The 23,560-nt window shown below is 47.1% G+C and overlaps 2 protein-coding genes across 6 annotated transcripts in view; one reads left to right on the top strand and one right to left on the bottom strand.

Annotated features, from left to right (window-relative positions):
- Nucleotides 1-12,883, top strand: part of ccdc88ab (coiled-coil domain containing 88Ab) — an 81,869-nt gene extending 68,986 nt beyond the window's left edge. For 2 of the 5 annotated variants that reach the window (XM_079855454.1, XM_079855455.1), the window contains 3 exons: nt 725-1,097; nt 1,980-2,050; nt 12,747-12,883. In XM_079855454.1, coding sequence (XP_079711580.1) covers nt 725-1,097; nt 1,980-2,041 — 435 coding nt within the window. In that variant the 3' untranslated portion in view covers nt 2,042-2,050; nt 12,747-12,883. The other 3 variants (XM_079855451.1, XM_079855453.1, XM_079855452.1) reach the window with 2 other exon arrangements.
- On the bottom strand, nt 12,753-19,786 carry prorsd1 (prolyl-tRNA synthetase domain containing 1). The gene is made up of 4 exons (XM_079855467.1): nt 19,421-19,786; nt 15,987-17,885; nt 14,698-15,551; nt 12,753-14,521 (listed from the first exon to the last, which is right to left on the bottom strand). The coding sequence occupies exons 1-2, from the start codon at nt 19,505-19,507 to the stop codon at nt 17,457-17,459; spliced, it is 516 nt and encodes a 171-aa protein (XP_079711593.1). The 5' UTR covers nt 19,508-19,786; the 3' UTR covers nt 12,753-14,521; nt 14,698-15,551; nt 15,987-17,456.
- Between the last annotated feature and the right edge of the window lie 3,774 nt (nt 19,787-23,560).

Here is a 23,560-nt window from a genome sequence, read left to right as displayed (position 1 = left end):
CCAGATCAGTTACGGCTGAGAAGGGTCTGGTGTCAATCAGCTTCTGCTCACCAAAGCTGCGTTTATTTGATCTGAAATACAGTAGAAACAGTGAAATATTATTATAATGTAAATCAGCTGTTCTCTATGTGAATATATAGTAAAGTGTAATTTATTCCTGTGATCAAAGATGAATGTTCAGCATCATTACTCCAGTCTTCAGTGTCACATGATCCTTCAGAAATCACTCTAATATGATGATTTGATGCTCAAGAAACATTTATGATTACTATCAGTGTTGAGAACAGTTGTGCTGCTTCAGATTTCTGTGGAAACCGTCATACATTTTCTGTTCATCAAAAAATCCTGAGAAATGAAGAGCGCATTTATTTGAAACAGAATCTTTTGTAACATTGTAATGTCTTTAGGCTCTTTCATACCAAGGAAAATAATTGTAACGATAACAATAACAACAAAGATATGGTTTTAAAAATCCTTCTAAATGTAAAAGAAAAGAGTCCACAGCACAACTACAGTGATAACAAGACAGAGGAACGATGGAAGCATTGCCAGCCAATCAGAGTCCATCCTGTTTTAACAAGCTCAAGCATTTAAAGCGACAGATATCGTCCGCTGGTGTGGACGCTAATATAGCTCACTCTAAGAATAATTATAAGCATAACTGTCACTTTTTATCAATTTAATGCATCCTTGCTGAATAAAAATGTATGTTCCTCTTCCCCAGGAGTCTGTCTCGGCTCAGCCGGGGCGTGTGTCGGGAGCCCGAGAGCGTGTGAAGGGCCGAGGGATCCTGCGTTCAGCCAGTGGCAGGGCAGCGGCGCCAGACTCCGTTCCACCGGGCCGCCCGAGCCTGCGCAAGACGGAGAGCACACGGGCCAAGGGTTCGGCGCCGCCCCGAGCCGGCCTGGCGTCCCAGAGCAGAGCGGTGTCGGTGTCGGAGCGCCTGGACTCCAGCTCCTCGGGTCTGCCCCGCGCCAGCAGCGTCATCTCCACCGCGGAGGGAACCGTACGCAGGACCAGCATCCACGACCTGCTCTCCAAGGACAGCCGGCAGCCCGTTCTGGTGGACCCGTGTCCCGCCCGGACCCAGAGCTCCAGTGAGTACGGCCCCCGCGCCCTGCCCACGTCTGCTAGCATGCCCTGCAGCGTAGCGGAGCCCGAGCTGAGCCTGCAGGCCTTTCTAGGTCCCTCCTTCACCGTAGACTCCATGTTTCTGGACTCAGTGTTTGGCGAGCCGGCGGTGACGGGCGGCGCTAGAAACCAGGCCATCCTGTCGCTCAACACGGCCCTCGTTAGCAACATTAGCGGCCCCCCCCCTAAAGCCCCCCCCGCTGACGGCGAGCCCGATGTGTGTGTGCCGGCGGAGGAGTCGCTGTGGTACGAGTACGGCTGTGTGTGACGCTCAGCATGAGTCCGGATCCTGCATGCCTTCCTGTCCCGTGTCCTTATGCTGATCATGATGTGATTATTCTGCTGAAAACACATCGCAGGGCTTGAACTGAACCTCATCTGTGTGAGATTATTAACCCATGTCTTGTTCGCCTGCTTCCGGGTGTGTTCGGGCTGATCTACTTCCATATTTATGAAAACGAGGCTTGTAGAACAAGTCCCATGATGCTCCTCTGAGCTCCTCGAGGATCTGCTGCATTCATTCATGTTTTATTATTTAAACGACACGCTCCTGTCGAATGTTCACGGGACATTTGTTTGTGATGTGTGTGTGCATGGCTTTATCCCGGCGCTCCATTCTGAAGGCTGCGATCAGAATGAGTGTTCCCCAGAGCTCGTCTTGTGTTGATCATGTGATCTGTGTCGTACGCATCACGCACATGTCCTCGAGGGAGCCGCTGATGGACGAGAGATTCTCACCAACACAGCTCTAACTCCACTGTTTATCATGTTTTGTGTCCTGATCATGTCCTTCATTATATTTGATTGTGTAACGCCCAGTTGAAGTGTACCTTGCTTGTGTTCCGCAGATGTGGAAGTGTTACAGGGAAACAGGAAGTCTAAAAGAGCTGGCACTCAGAGTCTGTCATGAGTCCACATGGTGAGTGTGTGCAGAAGTGTGTCGTGAACCTGTTGTGTTTCAGCTCTGTCTCCGTGCTCATCCACTGGAAACGCTGCCATTTGCCTTCAGGACGTTTATCAGAAGAGTTACTGTTGAACTTTCAGGAGATTATCCCTGTCCAACACAAGCCCAAAGAACCTGGAGCCTGATGCATGAACACACACACACACAAAATAAGCTCTGACACGAGTGTATGGAGTTTCCCAATGGCTGGCTATCGATTAAAACAAAAACGATTTAATCACCAAACTTCCTTCCAAGGAAAGTCTGTTGGCCATATTGTCACGTGAAGCGGTTTCGGGCATCCAGGGAATCCTTAAACCTCACCGAAACCTCATAATCCAATAACACATTTCACAATCAGCAATGAAATCTGACATGAACTGTCCCCTAAATGTGGTTTCTTATGCTCAAATAGCATTAAAAAGCTTATTTTTCAGGCCAGATGAGCCAATGCGCATGTACAATCACAGGCCCAGAACACTCTCTGTCGGAGCCTGAGCTTCTAACAGCAGCCAGAACACACTGTAGATGTACACAGACTCATATCACTCATGACTGGAAGAAAAGTCTCCGGTTACGACTATAACCCAGGCTCTCGGAGAAGGGGAACCAGACACTGGTCTTGGATTGCCACTATGGGGAATGCCATCAGCGTGACCGGGGTGTGTGGCAAACACGAGTCCATGACGTCACAAGCGGAGCGCCTATAGATAGAAGAGCGCCTGTAAAACATGGCATCAACTTTTTTGTCTGAAGGAGGCGAGTCTCGTTCCCCTTCTCAGAGAACCAGGGTTACACTCGTAACCAGAGACAAAAGAGTTGTTACACTCATAACATGGAGATGATGCAACCAAAACCCACACCGCACGCCGAAGGGAACGCCTGCCTCATTCATCTGTGAATATGCACAAACATAATGAGCTTAGCATGAACTCACTGTACAGATTATTAACCGGAGTCAGAGCACATCAACCCTAAGGGCATCCAGAATAACTCCTAATGACTGCCTAGTGCTGCCACTCCCTAAGCAGTAGCGTATTTAGCGGCAGCGTATTTAACGGCAGCGTATTTTTCCTATTGTTTTCAATGGGAGCGCTGCGTTTTTAAAAGCCAGGAGCATAACGAGGCGCTGAGCGTCTGTTTCATGCTGAGCGCTGGCCGTTTTTTACCGGTCGCCAAGAGTTGAAGAATGTCCTCATGCTCTCATCACTGTTACCTGTTACCCAGCCGTCCAATCACAGTGGAGGAGAGGCGGGACAAATACCACACCGACCAACCGGCAAACGCTCTCGAACGCCACACCTTTGTGTGAGCGGCTCTAGCGTTTACAGCTCAAGGGAAGTCCTGGCCTGTACAGCCGTCCTCCCTCCCTTCCCACCAACAGCAGAGCTTTGAGGCAAAATGGTTCTCAAACACGCCAGCATGTGCACACTATGAGGCAAGCGACAGAAAGAGCCGTTTCCGATGCCTGTTTTCCTTTAAATGAAGTTCCAAACATAGTTTCGGGAGGAGCCTAAATATTCAGTCCTGTCACTCATCATTACGAGCGTACTATATAAGCAGCGGACACCCCAAACTCTTCCGGCAGCTAGGCTAGGCTTGCTACACACGTGCGTCTCCACAGACCTGTCCTGACTGGGGCATCCGTGCATATCGAGATTACACGATTCCTCCATTACCCCGACAGCTCCATGTGGAAATCTAGGAGGAATAAGGCTCCCAAACTCAAATGCGGGGCAGTGGAGGAAGCAGATTATTGTTTTAATAACACCTGCCTCAACTCTCTCAGCACCTGATTCCTCAGAGTTAGACATTATGCCACATGACCCTTCCAGACCCAACATCAGGCAACAGAGCTAGCATGAGAAGTCCAGAAGAGAAAACTAACCCTATCCCACAGCTCCGCCTACAGTCTCCGAGACCGATCCCGCCTGGCCCGCTTCCAGAGCTGAGGAAACATTAGATTCTCATCCCTCAGGAGAGAAGAAAGCCAGAACAAAGCTCTCGCTGATGGTGGTCCCTATAGCGGCAATCCAAGACACAATGTCGAAGTTCCACTTTGAAAATGAACTGCCTTCTCTTTTATTTAGTGACGTGCAGTGATGCGATGACTACCCATCAGCGCCGGCGGGCGTTATTCACAGGCGGGACTCGTTCATGAGTAATGTGAGTGCACCTTCGGCAGCCCATGAGTGGTCTTTGTACATCTAAAGTCTGTGTTAATAACAGTAATTAAACGGGATAACCAGGATCTGGTATTAAATATCATCAATCAAACGTATTTTTATCATTGAATCTTTAAATTAGTGTGTAAACAACATACAGCTGGTATTTTAAACATGTTTAATGGCATTATTTGCTGGCTCCAGTAACCAAATTTTACAAAATACAAAAAACTTTACAGCACCACATTGAAAATAAAAGGCAACACCAAACCGTCCTTCTGAACCTCAGACCTGATGATCTACAGCACATTTACACACAAGCAACGTTAATACTTGCAGTGCTTCAGGTTTTGTTGGACCGGCTCTGATGTCGCGGCTCGACACACACAGATCTGTGAACTCCAGAGGTGTGTGTGGGCTGTGCTGCTCCTTATCTAAAGCTCTGCGAGAACAGATCCTGATGCCCTTTACAGGCGCTGTGATGATGTGAGGTTGGTGACAGTCTTAAAACAGTTGTAGAGACGACTCTATATTATAAGTGTCGTAACAGCAGAAGTCAGTGTATGTCTGAGCTCACAGGACATGATGGACAAGCAGACGCTTCATCACTTTCTCCACATCACTGGATGATTTGTTTTTAATGATCTTGTTCCTCCACCTCGAGCCCCTGGAGGCTTTGACCGCCTCGAGCGACAGCGGTGTGATAATTCAAGCAAAATGGCCATTCTGTCAAGTCAGCGCTTTACAGTGATAACGGGAAGATAATGCAGCAACGTTTGTTTCTGCTGTACAAGCAGATCTAGAAGAAAGTAGTGTCATCGTCCAGCTTATGTTCAGTGATGGTTCATTTCTGTTGTAAAAATCATTATCATTATCTTTACAGCCGCTCTGGAGTAAACCGTGATGTCATCATCCCGCTCAGTTCAGTTCTCATGTAATGGTGTCCATGCAGGAGATCAGTCATATTGTAGAGTATTGTCCCCAGTGAACATCTGTCATCATGTACTCACCCTCATGTGTTCAGATCTTTGTGACTTTTCTTCATCTTTAAAACAAATGGTATTTTGGGAGATGTCTCAGGGTGTCGACGGCTTCCCAACGCTCTGTTATTATGTTCTGTAGAAGAAATAAAGTCATGCGTCTCCGCTGCGACTCCAGCTTCCTATTGATTATCTAGACTTTCATAATGAACCCAAAATAATTTAAAACTTCTCATAATTACATCAAATGTTGTTTTGTACTATTTCTTTGGCAAAACATCTGTTAAATGAACTACTAAAGCGCGGACAGGCTTGTGTGCCCTCATCACACTGCATGTGATTGCAGGAGTGTAGACGAGTGTGTGTGCGCTGCGTGTCTCAGAGCGAAGCGCTTCACTGGCCATCAGCGGGAGATCCGGGGTTTCCGCGTCTCCGAATGGCTCCGTTCACAGTGAGTGAATGCAGGGAACTCCATCTCTGTGCGTTTAGGCTCCACTTGGGAATGTTGTGCTTTTTTCACATCTGCATAATTTTAAACATTTTATGGGCAGATGATTACAGAATTTCACTCAAGAGATTTGATTGTAAACCTGTCCACCAAAATAAAAGCTTTAGAGTTTATCTATTGCAAATGAAGTAGTTAAGGGATTTCCTTGCTGTATCATAGTAAAATTATATACATATGAAACATTCATTTTCATTTATTTTAGAGTGCATTTGTTTTACAATATAAAGGCTATTACTGTCATAGAAGTAATATACAATTATTATTATTATATTCTTATTGTTTGGCTTTCTAAAACAGCAGTGTGAATATAATGTAGATTGAGACACTATACATTTATTTATACAGCGCTTTTTACAGTACAGAGAGTTTCAAAGCAGCTTTACAGAGAGAGCAGGACAATAATGCAACGTTTGTTTCTGCTGTTCAGAAGAAAATAATTGTCCAGTTTAAGTAAGTTTTTAATTGATTAATTTCCATTGTAAAATAAAATCTTTAGTTTAACGTAATATAACATTCTCATTTTCCACTAGATATTTTCCTCTACATGTCATCGGTAATGTCGATGTCGGCACGCTCCGCATCAGCTGACCACAGGAGCGAATGCACAGTGACATCACTGCCAGACCCAAACTTGCGCGCTGAGCCAAGACGGACGCGCTCAGCGCTTGTCATATATCACAACTATTCAGTGTTTTTAACCACATAATGTTTATTTTAGGTTTCAGACATTTAAATACATATAATTTATAGCAAAACAATACATTTATAGTTTGTAAAATACAAAATGGTTGGTGTCTATGGACATCATGCCGCTTAAACATCATGACGTCGGTCACCCATCGCGATGGCATCATCTATCGGCCCAACCCTGATCAGTCCCTCCAGTTTTTCGCGATTCCGCGATCGCTGAATACAACGCAAAATCAACAAAATGTCGCATTTTTTTGCGATCCTGCATAATTCCTAATTTAACTGCAAAATAATCACAAAAATGAAAAAGACCTCACAAAACATTAAATTATAATCACCCAATTGAAATATCTCTAGTTTAATTAAAGTTTCAATGCATTTTTACGTGTATACAGATGTTGCGGGAAAAGGGGAAACTCCTTTTCCTCGATTTACTGAAGCCTATAATGTAAAACGCATTTTGCAGCTGCACAGCACAGCTAGCACAGCGAGTGTCTGGCTCACTCATTGGCTGTGCTGCGGCAACTGCACATCCAATGGCGTGGGCGCCAATGAGCTAGCATCACGCCATTACACGTCAGAGCCCGCCAAGGGGGCGCGGCCTTAGCCTATATTAGTCCCCGAGAAACGCCGTTTTAGCAGATTTAACGACTGAAGCGACAACTTGCCAGGTTACTATAGTGCGGCCGGCTATGCAATACTCGTTCCCTACTCTCAGGGAACTGAGGTTACGATAGTAACCGAGTAGTTCCCTTTCGAACGGTCACTCTGTATTGCGAAGCTATACGCAGTGGGGACGCCATGCAAAACGCAGCACTATAAGTAACTGGTTGCCTTGTGCAGTTCAGGACCCCTCAACTCAGCATTTACACACAGTTCTACAGTATAAATTACTACACCTGCTGTTGATTAGACCAAAATAAACAAGCTTTATGTTTGTGATTTGTGTCATGTATGACTATTGTGCATCTGACATAATACTATTATGGTAAATGTGATGTCCTAATTATAAAATATAAAAATCGCAAATTTTTAAAAAAATTTCTGGAAATTACCACCACAAAATCATGGTCATTTTGATCGCAAAAATCACACAAAAAAATCGTGAAATCCTGGAGGGATTGCCTGATGCGATACTGTCGTAGACGGCTGCATAGTTATAATTTTCGCTCTAATATTATCAATCTTGTAAGTATAGAAGTTCATAAAGTCATTACTGCTGTGCTCTTTAGAAACTTCAGAAGTAGAAGCTTTATTTTTCGTTAGTTTAGCCACTGTTTCAAATAAATACCTAGGGTTGTGTTTGTTTTCTTCTAATAGTGTTGAACAATAAGCAGATCTAGCAGCTTTTAAGGCCTCTCTGTAAGCAATCGAGCTCTCTTTCCATGAAATGCGAAATACCTCTAGTTTTGTTTTCTTCCAGCTACGCTCCATTTTTGCGCAATATCGAGTTCTTCTAATCTAAGCCATCTGGGATGCTGAGGAGATCAAACTGATCAGGAAGATTATTGATAAAGCAATCTTTAGTGTTAGAATTGATAGTTCTATCATATTTGTAACACGGAGTCGGCTAAGTAAATCACCTTGCGTGATTCTTGTAAATACTCTCCTCCCATGAATACTGCATCCATCTTCTTCCGCTTATCCGGGGCCGGGTCGCGGGGGCAGGAGTCTGAGCAGGGATGCCCAGGCCTCCCTCTCCCTGGACACTTCCTCCAGCTCTTCCGGGGGGACCCCGAGGCGTTCCCAGGCCAGCCGGGAGACATAGTCCCTCCAGCATGTCCTAGGTCTTCCCCAGGGCCTTCTCCCGGTGGGACATACCCGGAACACCTTCCCGGGAAGGCGATGCCCGAGCCACCTCAGCTGGCCCCTCTCGATGTGGAGGAGCAGCGGCTCTACTCTGAGCTCCTCCCGAGTGACCGAGCTCCTCACCCTCTCTCAAAGGGATCGCCCAGCCACCCTGCGGAGAAAGCTCATTTCGACCGCCTGTATCCGGGATCTTGTCCTTTCGGTCATGACCCACAGCTCATGACCATAGGTGAGAGTAGGAACGTAGATTGACCGGTAAATCGAGAGCTTTGCCTTACGGCTCAGCTTTTTCTTCACCACGACAGACCGGTACATTGACAGCATTACTGCAGAAGCTGCACCGATCCGTCTGTCAATCTCTCGTTCCATCCTTCCCTCACTCGTGAACAAAACCCCAAGATACTTGAGCTCCTCCACTTGAGGCAGGAACTCTCCACCAACCTGAAGTGGGCAAGCCACCCTTTTCCGACTGAGAACCATGGCCTCGGATTTGGAGGCGCTGATTCTAATCCCAGCCGCTTCACACTCGGCTGCAAACCGTCCCAGTGCATGCTGAAGGTCCTGGTCTGATGAGGACAACACGACAACATCATCCGCAAAGAGCAGAGATGAAATCGTGTGGTCCCTAAACCTGACACCCTCTGGCCCCTGGCTGTGCCTAGAAATTCTGTCCATAAAAATTATGAACAGAACCGGTGACAGAGGGCAGCCCTGCCGGAGTCCAGCATGCACTGGGAACGAGTCTGACTTACTGCCGGCAATGCGAACCAAGCTCCTGCTCCGGTCGTACAGGGACCGGACAGCCCTTAGAAAAGGGCCCCGAACCCCATACTCCCGGAGCACCCTCCACAGGCCGCCGCGAGGGACACGGTCGAATGCCTTCTCCAAGTCCACAAAGCACATCTGGATTGGTTGGGCAAACTCCCATGAACCCTCCAGCACCCTGGAGAGGGTGTAGAGCTGGTCCAGTGTTCCACGACCGGGACGAAAACCGCACTGCTCCTCCTGCATCCGGGTCTGCCAGTCCAAAGGCACTGTCCCTGACCACCACGCGATGTTGCAGAGGCGTGTCAGCCAAGACAGCCCCACAACATCCAGAGACTTGAGGCACTCAGGGCGGATCTCATCCACCCCCGGTGCTTTGCCACTGAGGAGTTTCTTGACTACCTCGTAGACTTCAGCTTGGGTGATGGACGAGTCCACCTCTGAGCCCTCAGCCTCTGCTTCCTCAATGGAAGACGTGACGGTGGGATTGAGGAGATACTCGAAGTATTCCTTCCACCGTCCGATGACATCCCCAGTTGAGGTCAACAGCTGCCGATTTCCACTGTAAACAGTGTTGGTAGGGCACTGCTTCCCCCTCCTGAGGTGCTGGACGGTTTGCCAGAATCTCCTCGAGGCCGACCGGTAGTCCTTCTCTATGGCCTCACTGAACTCCTCCTAGGCCCGATTTTTTTGCCTCCACAACCACCCGGACTGCAGTCCACTCAGGAGTCCCACAAGCCAGCCAGGCCCGATAGGACTCCTTCTTCAGCTTGACGGCATCCCTTACTTCCGGTGTCCACCACCGGGTTCGAGGATTGCCAAGGATTTCCCTCCTTGAACTGCCACCTTACCGTGTTGGAGGGGTTTGAGTACCTGAAGGACCCTAGGAGCTACCGTAAAACTTCAAATAATAGCCGAGTCCCAAATAGACGCCTGTCTCTTTTAAACGCCTGGTGTGACGACAGGTTTGGGTAAATAAAGGCCGGTCTCAAATAGAGGCCTGGTCTGTTTTTTAGTATCGGGTTGTATTTGATCTTCTAATACCCGTCAGATCGTCTGGTCTATGTTTTGATTAGATTTCACGTGACAGACGCAACCGTTCATGAACGACTCATCACTATTCGCGCGCGTGCGTGTGTGTGGGACTCAGAGGGAGAAAGAGGAGATAATATATTTCATTAACTTCGGGATGTTATCCTTAGGTATGTGGCCTGACAGTAGCTTCTGATGGAAGCGAGGATCACCTTATCCATTGTTTTAAAGAGGGAGAGCCGTGTGCATCGGGGCGGGAGCTGTTAGTGCAAGCAAGGCAGGCAGCGGAGGTTGGAGAGGGAGAAGTGGAGGAGGAATTCGCCAATGAACTTGTAATTGAGGATCGCGGGGATGATGATAGTGATGAATAGAGTAATTTTCTATCACATGATTGCAGTTGTTTACAGGGTAGCCTTCATTCTTTCTTGTTGATGTGTTTCGGGCAACAAGTTCATATGCTCGATGGATTTTAGCGGTAACTTGTGTTACATTAAATGATTTGTTAAACACATTCGAATTAATTATAAATAAAACATAATATAATGTGGTAACCTCATACTGGCATGCTTGAACATCTCAACACTAAATTAAAGGCCTGTCTCTTATAGACGCCTGTCTCAAATACGGCGATTTGGGTAAATAGAAGCCCGGGCTATTATTTGAAGTTTTACGGTATGTTGTCTGGGGCTATATGCCCCTGGTAGGGTCTCCCAAGGCAAACAGGTCCTAGGCGACAGGTCAGACTAAGAGTGGTTCATAAACCCCTTATGATGAAGAAAGATCCAAGGACCGTGACGTTGCCCGGTATGGCGCAGCCGGGTCCCCACCCTGGAGCCAGTCCCGGGGTTGGGGCTCGTATGAGAGCGCCTGGTGGCCGGGCCTCCCCCCATGGGGTCCGGCCGGGCTCAGCCTGAAGGAGCGACATGGGGCCACCCTCCCGCGGGCTCACCACATGCAGGAGGGACTGTAAGGGGCCGGTGCTTAGAGGATCGGGCGGCAGTCGAAGGCGGGGGGCCTCGACAACCCGATCCCTGGACACGGAATCTAGCTCTAGGGACATGGAACGTCACCTCTCTGGCGGGGAAGGAGCCTGAGATTGTGCGGGAGGTTGAGAGGTACCGACTAGAGATAGTCGGGATCACCTCCATGCACGGCTTGGGCTCTGGAACCACACTCCTGGAGAGAGGATGGACTCTCTACCACTCTGGAGTTGCCCATGGTGAGAGGTGGCGGGCTGGTGTGGGTTTGCTTATAGCCCCCCAGCTCAGCCGCCATGTGTTGGAGTTTACCCCGGTGAACGAGAGAGTCGCTTCCCTGCGCCTTCGGGTTGGGGATAGGTCTCTCACTGTTGTGTGCGCCTACGGGCCAAACGGCAGTGCAGAGTACCCGGCCTTGGGGTCCCTGGGAGGGGTTAGTGCTCCGACTGGGGACTCCGTCGTTCTACTGGGGGACTTCAATGCCCACGTGGGCAGTGACAGTGACACCTGGAGGGGCGTGATTGGGAGGAACGCCCCCCCTGATCTGAACCCGAGTGGTGTTCTGTTATTGGACTTCTGTGCTAGTTACAGCTTGTCCATAACGAACACCATGTTCAAGCATAAGGGTGTCCATCAGTGCACGTGGCACCAGGACACCCTAGACCGGAGGTCAATGATTGACTTTGTGGTCGTTTCATCTGACCTCCGGCCGTATGTCTTGGACACTCGGGGAAAGAGAGGGGCGGAGCTGTCAACTGATCACCACCTGGTGGTGAGTTGGATCCGATGGCGGGGGAGGAAGCTGAACAGACTCGGCAGACCCAAACGTACTGTGAGGGTCTGTTGGGAACGTTTGGCCGAGTCCCCTGTCAGAGAGATCTTTAACTTCCACCTCCGGCAGAGCTTCGATTGGATCCCGAGGGAGACTGGAGATATGGAGTCCGAGTGGACCATGTTCTCCACCTCCATTGTCGACGCGGCCACTCGGAGCTGTGGCTGTAAGGTCTCCAGTGCCTGAATACTGCGTCTGAAAGGGAATCTCCAACAATGCATGTGCAATAAGGTCAGCCGCAAAAAAATCAAGCATTTTTTTTATGCTTGATTCAGTTCTGGCAGATCCAAACTGTATGCCGGTCGATCGTATTTGACGGTAGTGGTCCTGACAGAATAACTGTCCACACCCTTTCAGCGCTGATTTTTCACTGTCTTTAGTAAATCCTGACTGTAGTTTACTAACGCCAAAAGAGGGTTTGCACTGGAGTGAGCTGTTAGTAAATCTGGCCCTAAGTATTGTTAGGATATACATTAGGAAGGTTACAGCATTGCAGAAAGAGTGAAAGACACACTTTTATTAGTTCTTCATGAATCGAAGACCAATTCTCCCACTCTTTCCACAGTTCACAGTAAAAGTGTTTAAGGTATTTTGAGAGTGTCGTTACACATGAAACCCGTTAGCAGTTTACCATTGAGCGTGTGCGAGTATGTTTGAGTGTATGTGTGTGTGAGTGTGTTTGAGTGTATGTGTGTGTGAGTATGTTTGAGTGTATGTGTGTGTGAGTGTGTTTGAGTGTATGTGCGTGTGAGTGTGTTTGTATGCCAGTGAATGTATGAGTGTGTGAGTATGTTTGAGTGTATGCGTGTGTTTGAGTGTATGCGTGTGTTTGAATGTGCGTTTCCTGACGATGAGCGCAGGACGAAGCTCTTCCTCGTGTCGCTCATGTCTTTATCTCTTATTTTCCATCACAGAAACACCGTCTGAAGACTGGCACAGTTCTCCTGCCATGAGGGACACCGTCTGTTTCCCGCTCTTTTTTTAATCATGGACCCCTCAGAAAAGAAAATAAAGAAATGTCCTTCTTTTTCCTTGAATCAAGGACCCAAAAGGATTCCTTAACAAAATAGTGAGGCTGAACGAGTGTGTTTTACAGAGTGAGGCTGAGCGAGTGTGTTTTACAGAGTGAGGCTGAACGAGTGTGTTTAACACACGGCTGCTGCTGAGCTTCACGGACCGAACGACACGAGATCCTCGAACACTGAGAAACCACTGAGTCATGTGGAGCTGAATCACTGCAAACACACACAACCTTTTACAAACACCAAAACAAGAAGACAGTGTATGTTTGAGTGTATGGCTGTGTGAGTATGTTTGAGTGAATGCGAGTATGTGTGTGTTTGTATGCGAGTGAGTGTGTGCGAGTATGTTTGAGTGTATGTGTGTGTGAGTGTGTTTGAGTGTATGTGTGTGTGAGTATGTTTGAGTGTATGTGTGTGTGAGTGTGTTTGAGTGTATGTGCGTGTGAGTGTGTTTGTATGCCAGTGAGTGTATGAGTGTGTGAGTATGTTTGAGTGTATGCGTGTGTTTGAATGTGTGTGTGTGTGTGTGTGTGTGTGTGTGTGTTTGAGTGTGTGTGTGTGTGTGTGTGTGTTTGAGTGTATGTGTGTGTGTGTGTGTGTGTGTTTGTATGCCAGTGAGTGTATGTGTGAGTGTGTTTGTATGCCAGTGAGTGTATGAGTTTGAGGATGTGAGTGAATGCGAGTATGTGTGTGTTTGTATACGAGTGTGTGTGTGTGAGTATGTTTGAGTGTATGTGTTTGTGTTTATGTGTGAGTGTGTTTGTATGCGAGTGAGTGTATGAGTGTGAGGATGTGCAAGTGTGAAGTGTGTGTGTGTGTGTGTTTGTATGCCAGTGAGTGTATGTGTGAGTGTGTTTGTATGCCAGTGAGTGTATGAGTGTGAGGATGTGAGTGAATGCGAGTATGTGTGTGTTTGAGTGTGTGTGTGTGTGTGTGTGTGTGTAGGTGTGTGTGTGTGTGTTTGTATGCCAGTGAGTGTATGAGTGTGAGGATGTGAGTGAATGCGAGTATGTGTGTGTTTGTATACGAGTGTGTGTGTGTGAGTGTATGTGTGTGTGAGTATGTTTGAGTGTATGTGTTTGTGTTTATGTGTGAGTGTGTTTGTATGCGAGTGAGTGTATGAGTGTGAGGATGTGCAAGTGTGAAGTGTGTGTGTGTGCCACAAGAGAGATCAAGGACAGCTGTGTTTCCTGTGTGATCGTCTCTCACTGCTTCATTCCTCTGTTAATAAAGTAATTTGACGCGATTAACTGTCGTCTGCTTATTTCCTTCGCTGTGAGTTTCTGGCTGATGATTATCACAGAAGACGACGAGATCATGACTAACGGAGGATGTGTTTGTCAAGTTCAAGAACAACATCTTTCAGATTACATGAATACATTTCTCTCTCAGACACAGACACCAGCCTAACTCTGTGATCCTACAGGCTGATCTGCACGTTTACATTCTCTGTCCAAAACTGCTCAACCTGCGTTCTGAACCGAGCAATACAACACTGAAGAAGACAGAAATTTCCATTTCTACAGTAATACCATATAAAAATGCATTACAATTTAAAAAAATCAAATACGATCAATACAATTAGATGTATCTGACCACACGAGAGTCAGTCTTTCAGTTTCATCACCATCTATAGATCAGAGGTCTTCAGTCCTGCTCCTGTAGTGCTCGAGCGATCCCGAGTTCAGCTCCTGTAGCACTCCAGCGATCCCGGAGAGTTCAGCCTCTGCCTGTGAGTACTCCAGCGATCCCGGAGAGTTCAGCTCCTGTAGTGCTCGAGCGATCCCGGAGAGTTCTGCTCCTTTGAGTACTCCAGCGATCCCGAGTTCAGCTCCTGTAGCACTCCAGCGATCCCGGAGAGTTCAGCTCCTGTAGTGCTCGAGCGATCCCGGAGAGTTCTGCTCCTGTAGTGCTCGAGCGATCCCGGAGAGTTCAGCTCCTGTAGTACTCCAGCGATCCCGGAGAGTTCAGCCTCTGCCTGTGAGTACTCCAGCGATCCCGGAGAGTTCTGCTCCTGTAGTACTCCAGCGATCCCGGAGAGTTCTGCTCCTGTAGTACTCCAGCGATCCTGGAGAGTTCAGCCTCTGCCTGTGAGTACTCCAGCGATCCCGGAGAGTTCTGCTCCTGTAGTACTCCAGCGATCCCGGAGAGTTCTGCTCCTGTAGTACTCCAGCGATCCCGGAGAGTTCTGCTCCTGTGAGTACTCCAGCGATCCCGGAGAGTTCTGCTCCTGTAGTACTCCAGCGATCCCGGAGAGTTCAGCCTCTGCCTGTGAGTACTCCAGCGATCCCGGAGAGTTCTGCTCCTGTAGTACTCCAGCGATCCCGGAGAGTTCTGCTCCTGTAGTACTCCAGCGATCCCGGAGAGTTCTGCTCCTGTGAGTACTCCAGCGATCCCGGAGAGTTCTGCTCCTGTAGTACTCCAGCGATCCTGGAGAGTTCAGCCTCTGCCTGTGAGTACTCCAGCGATCCCGGAGAGTTCTGCTCCTGTGAGTACTCCAGCGATCCCGGAGAGTTCTGCTCCTGTAGTACTCCAGCGATCCCGGAGAGTTCTGCTCCTGTAGTACTCCAGCGATCCCGGAGAGTTCTGCTCCTGTAGTACTCCAGCGATCCCGGAGAGTTCTTCTGCTGTAGTACTCCAGCGATCCCGGAGAGTTCTGCTCCTGTAGTACTCCAGCGATCCCGGAGAGTTCTGCTCCTGTAGTACTCCAGCGATCCTGGAGAGTTCAGCCTCTGCCTGTGAGTACTCCAGCGATCCCGGAGAGTTCTGCTCCTGTGAGTACTCCAGCGATCCCGGAGAGTTCTGCTCCTGTAGTACTCCAGCGATCCTGGAGAGTTCAGCCTCTGCCTGTGAGTACTCCAGCGATCCCGGAGAGTTCTGCTCCTGTGAGTACTCCAGCGATCCCGGAGAGTTCTGCTCCTGTAGTACTCCAGCGATCCCGGAGAGTTCTGCTCCTGTAGTACTCCAGCGATCCCGGAGAGTTCTGCTCCTGTAGTACTCCAGCGATCCCGGAGAGTTCTGCTCCTGTAGTACTCCAGCGATCCCGGAGAGTTCTGCTCCTGTAGTACTCCAGCGATCCCGGAGAGTTCAGCCTCTGCCTGTGAGTACTCCAGCGATCCCGGAGAGTTCTGCTCCTGTAGTACTCCAGCGATCCCGGAGAGCTTGAGCTGACTCAGGAGTGTTAGATTAGGGTTGGAACTGAACTATACAAAATCAAAAGATGAAACTCAGTGTAAGAGCCATAATTGAAATAATTAAAATTCAACAGTAAAAGCATAAATGTTTGAGTAAATATTAAAATTAGTTTAGGTTTATGTTCATTTGTTGAGCACCCCCCTGTTTATGTTGTAATGGTTTGCTCTGTTTTAGTACTGGACCGTCTTTAACGCCTTTAATTGGCGTTCCCATAAGATTGCGAACGAAAGAAAGACGGAGCGGCACAACACAGTTTTTGAACAGAGTTTATTTAGTGTTTATTTTCTGTTTCTGCAAGAACTTTCAGTAAACAAGTGAAACTGAACGAAGACCTGAGTCAAATCTTTGCCCGAAATAATTGCGAAGGATTATTGCCGTGTGTGTGTTGTGTGAAACTGTGGATTTCCTTTAGGGGTTAAGACTGCCGAACGACTACAGAAACGTTGTGAAAATGATGAAATGTGTCGTTATCTCTGAGTGTTGACTGACGTAACAAGTGTTCGGTGGAGGAGACTCGAGACTGAACACACTGAAAGCCCTCGCGCTGCTCATGCGCTGAGAGACAGATACGACAGTAGAGCTGAACGAGTCGTCTTTAAAAGACTGTGATCTCCATTCAAACACACACACGATCTTTCAATTCATCTGTTTATTAAACTTTGACAAAATCATATCGCAACATTCAGATCTGTGTTGGCGCTGACCCGGAGAGAGTCGTCCTGACACCGCCTCACAGTACCGAGACCGCTCTCGTCAGAGTCACGTGAGCTTTGAGAACATGAGAAGAGTTCTGAAAAACTGGCCTGAATATTGAGAAATGCGTCCTAGTGACTGTAAAATATTTTAATGTGGGAAATACAGTAAAGTTACAGAATGAGACCCACGTCATGTGACCAGCAGTAATGTTAATAATGTAATTAGTGTGTCACGTGACCAGCTGTCAGTAGCCGCGTTTCCATCACCCTTCAAATTGAAATTGAAAAAACGCCCAATGGAAACACGTCAATTTCACGAAATCTCCCATATATCGCAAAAAAGCTTTTACGTTCGCATGAGGAGGTTTTTCAGGCAATTCGGAAAAGGAATATTTCGCAGAACTGCAATAGAAACAGTTTTTGCGCATTTACAGTCACTTGACGTACGTAAAAGTCACATGATCATTCTTTAAAGAAGGCACGGTATGTTCGGACAGAAGACGAGACAGAGTTCTTTATTAAACTTATAAAAGTAAAAAAAATATACATAAACCTGCTAACATCCGTCGCCATGATGTTTGGAATGACTTATTGTGGGAAGAAAAAATGAAGTTTTAGTCGCATGACATCGGTCAATGGAAACGCCGTCATTTCACAATAGTTTTTTATCGACATTTAGAAAATAAGGCAAGAGTTTTGATCAGGTCTGTGATCAGTCGAGGCTCAGCAGGACGGGCTCGTGTCCCGTCTCCCTCAGGAAGCGCAGCAGGTCGTCGGGCTTGAGCCCCATGGTGGCGCTGTTGGTCATGGGGTGGAAGTAGAGGCGCTGGTGTGCGCCGTGGGTCAGGTCTCGGTCCAGCACCACCGTCACGCTCCGGGCGGAGTCGCAGAAGAGCGCGAGCGGCGTCACGCAGCCCTGCCGCACCCGCAGCGTCTCCCGCAGCAGAGCCTCGTCCGCCAGCCGCAGGTTCCCCCCGCCGAGCCCCAGCTGCCGGGACACCGCGCCCAGGTCCAGCCGCCGGTCGTGCCGCACGCTCAGCAGCCACAGGCTCTTCTTACGCTTGTCCTTCAGGAACAGGTTCTTCGTGACGGCGCCGCTCAGGTGAGCCACATGAGGCATCATCTCCTCCACCGTAAACACCTAAACACAACAACAGCAACAACTGTAAGAAGGCCACTATTAGTGTTCATTTCTATATGCAAGATCAGCGCCGCAGAAAACACATGCAGGTCAGCGCTCCCGCCCACTGAACCGAGTCTGACCAATCAGGGAAGCGCCACTGAACCGAGTCCGACCAATCAGGGAAGCGCCACTGAACCGAGTCTGACCAATCAGGGAAGCGCCACTGAACCGAGTCCGACCAATCAGGGAAGCGCCACTGAACCGAGTCCGACCAATCAGGGAAGCGCCACTGAACCGAGTCCGACCAATCAGGGAAGCGCCCACTGAACCGAGTCCGACCAATCAGGGAAGCAAGCGCCCACTGAACCGAGTCCGACCAATCAGGGAAGTGTAATGTAGCGGTGTATCTTTGCTAAAGTCGTGCGTGTCTGTAGAGTAAGTAGAATCTGTTTACATTGTTCTCTACTTTATGAACGTTTGAATAACCCCGCGTGTGTAAAAGTTAATGTATGCGAATGACAATACGAAGATGCTCGTATGTATATTTACATACTAGTTTCCCCACGGACATCATTGTTATATTCAGAAGACATAATCTAAGTGCCATTCATTATATGGTCTATTTAATATATCTCTCACTTCTAGAGGTAAAGCACTCTTTGGGCGCATGCGCACTAATGCGGAGTATCAGCGACAGTATTAATCATTTCTAGCAGAGCACTTCTCCATATAATGGCACATTTGTTTTTCCTATTGTACTGTATTAATCATTGTTATTTAATATTCCAAGTGGAGATTACTGTTACTATGTTTATTGTGAATACTATTATTATTTGTTATTGGGGTACTTATCTATTTTTATTATAGCTTTAATTATTTTATAGAAAACCACACACACATGCAAAGCAGAATTTATTCAGTCATTTACTGATCATCTCTGGTGAAAGTCTCTGCAGTGGGTCTGTTATCAACCGGCAAATTCAGCGTCTACTGGCCATCATTTACAACAACAACAACAACAACAACAGAGCATCTTAATGCTGATCATATCCTCATGCCTTCTTACAGTCATCAGATTACAGCTTGTGTTATTATATACTTGATGAGTCATACTTATTATGACATACCAACTCGTATACTAGGTTGATTGAGATGAAAATGTAAAATTATGACAATTTAAAAAATAGAATTCTGACTGAGATAAATGTGACTGATGAATGATGACTGACTGAGACTGATGAGATAATTCTAAATTGTGACATACCAAGTTGTAATTACGAGATTAAACAGTCGAAATGTACTTTTTTTATGCCTTTTTTTTTTTAACTTCATGTCATATTTGACTTAGTTATATGCCATATTTTCGAATTTGTTTTCTTTTTACGTGCTAATTTTGACTTTTCATATGACTTTGTATGTCGTAATTTTGAATTATGTCCTAATTTTGATTTCCAGAAGCATGTTTTTTCCGCCTTGTGTGGCGGACTCGTCCCTCACACACACACACACACACACGTGTCACCCTTCCGCGTTAGCTCGGGTTATATTCCCACCTCTGGGTGATCGACGCAGGTCGTGTCGATGTTCAGACGCTCGAGAAACTCTTCCAGCTCTTTCCTCAGATCAGAGTCGGACGCCATCGAGACTTCAACAGCTTCAACTCACGAACAGAATGTTTACGTGGTTTACAGCAGACGAGGGCTGTGATTGGTCCAGTCTCACACCAAACTACTGTGATTGGTCAGGAGCCACCGGTGTTGAGCAAAGGAACAAGCATATAACCATTCATATTAAAACTATATTTAAAGGTAAATAAAGCAATTAATATCAAAAGGAGGAATAGTTCAAATTAACGTATTCCTTGGATATGTGCAGTATTTTCCTCAGACCACAGCTTCCGGTTTCAGGGCTGTTAAACATCGCCGCCTGCTGGCCGTCAGAGGATCTGCAGTCTAACTTCACTGTTCGACACATCTTTATCTTTCATTAAATAAGTGTTCAGAAAATAAATGTAATTGTCAATACTTATTTTACGTAAAACACTGAAAATCAGCATGAAATCAAAATGGCCATTTCTATGTTTTTAATATAATATTGCAGTGTTTATTGTAATTGATTTATGGGAGCACATCATTATAGTTTTAATAATGTTGAATGAGAATCAGTTCCTCTTGCAGCGTCTCGTCTCTTCTCTTCTCTGATGACGAGGGCGGGGCTATAACCTGTCACTCACATGAGATCAGCCAATAGCAAACCACAACCATCCAATCAATTCCCCACAGACACAATCAAGCCCCGCCCACATGTGTTCTTGTTCCAGGAGCGTTTTACTCGGACATTCAACACGATCGAGGAGAAACACGAGCTCAGTCCGGAGACTGAGGAAACCTCAGAAACATGTCCTGAAGACAGAAGCTGTAGTCAGAGTTTGATCACGTGTCCTCGGGCTTGTTGAAGCAGTGAGGCAGCTCTTCCCTCAGTAATGCCGGTCCAAGTGGCTCGATGGTGTTTTAAGCCCCCAATGGCTCCTTAGAGGCAGCTACTACTACCCTCAACCTTAAACCTACCCATCCTCATCCCCTCGCTGCCTGGAAGGCGCCGTTGGGGGCTTAAAACACCAAACACCGTCCACGTGACCGGCGCCCACTCATCAGCCGGACACTCGCGCCGCAGACGCTGGATCTTCCCGTTCTCACCCTGTCACACACACACTATACCACTCTCTCTTTCTCACTCGCTCACTCACACACACACACACACACACACACACACACACACACTATACCACTCTCTCTCTCGCTCACTCACACACACACACTATACCACTCTCTCTCTCTCTCTCTCTCTCTCTCTCTCTCTCACACACACACACACACACACACACACACACTATACCACTCTCTCTCTCACACACACACACACTATACCACTCTCTCTCTCTCTCTCTCTCACACACACACACACACACACACACTATACCACTCTCTCTCTCACTCGCTCACTCACACACACACTATACCACTCTCACACTCTCTCACACACACACACTATACCACTGACACTCTCTCACTCACTCTAAAGAGTGAAAAAAGTGTAACAGTGTAGCAGTGTAACAGTGTAGCAGTTTAACAGTGTAGCAGTGTAACAGTGTAGCAGTTTAACAGTGTAGCAGTGTAACGGTGTAGCAGTGTAACTGTAGCAGTGTAACAGTGTAGCAGTTTAACAGTGTAGCAGTGTAACAGTGTAGCAGTGTAACAGTGTAGCAGTTTAACAGTGTAGCAGTGTAACAGTGTAGCAGTTTAACAGTGTAACAGTGTAGCAGTGTAACAGTGTAGCAGTGTAGCAGTGTAACTGTAGCAGTGTAACAGTGTAGCAGTGTAACAGTGTAGCAGTGTAACGGTGTAGCAGTGTAACTGTAGCAGTGTAACAGTGTAGCAGTTTAACAGTGTAGCAGTGTAACAGTGTAGCAGTGTAACAGTGTAGCAGTTTAACAGTGTAACAGTGTAGCAGTGTAACAGTGTAGCAGTTTAACAGTGTAGCAGTGTAACAGTGTAGCAGTTTAACAGTGTAACAGTGTAGCAGTGTAACAGTGTAGCAGTGTAGCAGTGTAACTGTAGCAGTGTAGCAGTTTAACAGTGTAACAGTGTAGCAGTGTAACAGTGTAGCAGTTTAACAGTGTAACAGTGTAACAGTGTAGCAGTTTAACAGTGTAACAGTGTAACAGTGTAGCAGTTTAACAGTGTAACAGTGTAGCAGTGTAACAGTGTAGCAGTGTAACTGTAGCAGTGTAGCAGTTTAACAGTGTAGCAGTGTAACAGTGTAGCAGTGTAACAGTGTAGCAGTGTAACAGTGTAGCAGTTTAACAGTGTAGCAGTGTAACAGTGTAGCAGTTTAACAGTGTAGCAGTGTAACAGTGTAGCAGTTTAACAGTGTAACAGTGTAGCAGTGTAACAGTGTAGCAGTATAACAGTGTAGCAGTGTAACAGTGTAGCAGTGTAGCAGTTTAACAGTATAGCAGTGTAACAGTGTAGCAGTGTAACAGTGTAGCAGTTTAACAGTGTAGCAGTGTAACAGTGTAGCAGTTTAACAGTGTAGCAGTGTAACAGTGTAGCAGTTTAACAGTGTAGCAGTGTAACAGTGTAGCAGTGTAACAGTGTAGCAGTTTAACAGTGTAGCAGTGTAACAGTGTAGCAGTTTAACAGTTTAACAGTGTAACAGTGTAGCAGTGTAACAGTGTAGCAGTGTAACAGTGTAGCAGTGTAACAGTGTAGCAGTGTAACAGTGTAGCAGTGTAACAGTTTAACAGTGTAGCAGTGTAACGGTGTAGCAGTGTAGCGGTGTAACAGTGTAGCAGTGTAACAGTGTAGCAGTGTAACAGTGTAGCAGTGTAACAGTGTAGCAGTGTAGCGGTGTAGCAGTGTAACAGTGTAACAGTGTAGCAGTGTAGCGGTGTAGCAGTGTAACGGTGTAACGGTGTAACGGTGTAGCAGTGTAACAGTGTAGCAGTGTAACAGTGTAGCAGTGTAGCAGTGTAACAGATTAATGTGAGAATGAAATATGGCTTTATTTTGGACACATGAAAGACGGGATGAATCCTCCTGTACGCTGGAGGGAGGTTGAGGCGGACTGCCACCGGACTAATGATCTTGGTGACAGTAAATGGGCCAATGAATTTGGGAGCAAGTTTATGAGAAACGGAGCGGAGAGGAATGTTCCTGGTTGAAAGCCACACCTTTTGACCAACAACGTATACGGGAGGCTTAGACCGGTGGCGATCGGCTTTAGCCTTGGTGCGCACCCCCACCTGGAGTAGAGTCTCACGGGCTCTAGTCCATGTGCTGTGACACCTCTGGACGAAGGCGTGAGCGGAGGGGACCGCGACTTCGGATTCCAGACTGGGAAAAATTGGTGGCTGGTAACCTACACTACATTCAAACGGAGATAGGCCCGTGGACGACACTGGCAACGTATTGTGTGCGTACTCCACCATTGAAAGTTGTTGACTCCAGGAGGAAGGATTCTTGGAGACCAAACATCGTAACACCCTTTCCAAATCTTGGTTGGCTCTCTCGGTTTGACCATTGCTCTGGGGGTGAAACCCTGAGGACAGACTGACAGTCGCTCCCAGTAACTTACAAAACTCTCGCCAAAATTTGGACACAAACTGGGGTCCTCTGTCAGAAACCACATCTATCGGGAGGCCATGTAAACGAAAGACGTGATCAACAACGGTCAACGCTGTCTCCTTGGCTGAGGGTAATTTGGGCAAGGGAATAAAATGAGCCGCCTTCGAGAACCGGTCCACCACGGTCAAAACGACCGTATTGCCCTGAGAGGGTGGGAGGGCGGTGATAAAATCTAGCGCTATGTGGGACCAGGGTCTCGAAGAGACAGGCAGCGGTTGAAGTAACCCATCTGGGGGTCGATTGGAAGTCTTACCAGTGGCACAAACCGAGCAAGCCAAAACAAAACTGTGAATGTCACGAGCCATCAGTGGCCACCAGAACCGTTGCTTAAGTCAAGTCAAGTCAAGTCAAGTTTATTTATATAGCGCTTTTCACAACATAGGTTGTATCAAAGCAGCTTCACAGTAATAAATTAAAACAATACATCAATGTTTGTTTCTAGTGGAACGTCCACGTTTGGTAATGCTGATCAATGGTATCGTTGATTGATTAATTCAATTAAATATC

This window comes from Squalius cephalus (assembly GCF_949319135.1).
Source record: "Squalius cephalus genome assembly, chromosome: 21".
Taxonomy (NCBI): Eukaryota; Metazoa; Chordata; class Actinopteri; order Cypriniformes; family Leuciscidae; genus Squalius; species Squalius cephalus.
The sequence above is the reverse complement of the archived record's forward strand: the minus strand, read 5'-3'. Positions and strand labels throughout refer to the sequence as shown.

What these genes read in the sequence shown, in the direction of transcription:
- prorsd1 (XM_079855467.1), bottom strand. Translation starts at nt 19,507, where the DNA reads ATGGCGTCCGACTCTGATCTGAGGAAAGAGCTGGAAGAGTTTCTCGAG. An exon ending in CCTGCGTCGATCACCCAGAG is followed by an intron (nt 17,886 to 19,420) that starts GTGGGAATATAA and finishes TGTTGTGTTTAG; the next exon opens with GTGTTTACGGTGGAGGAGAT.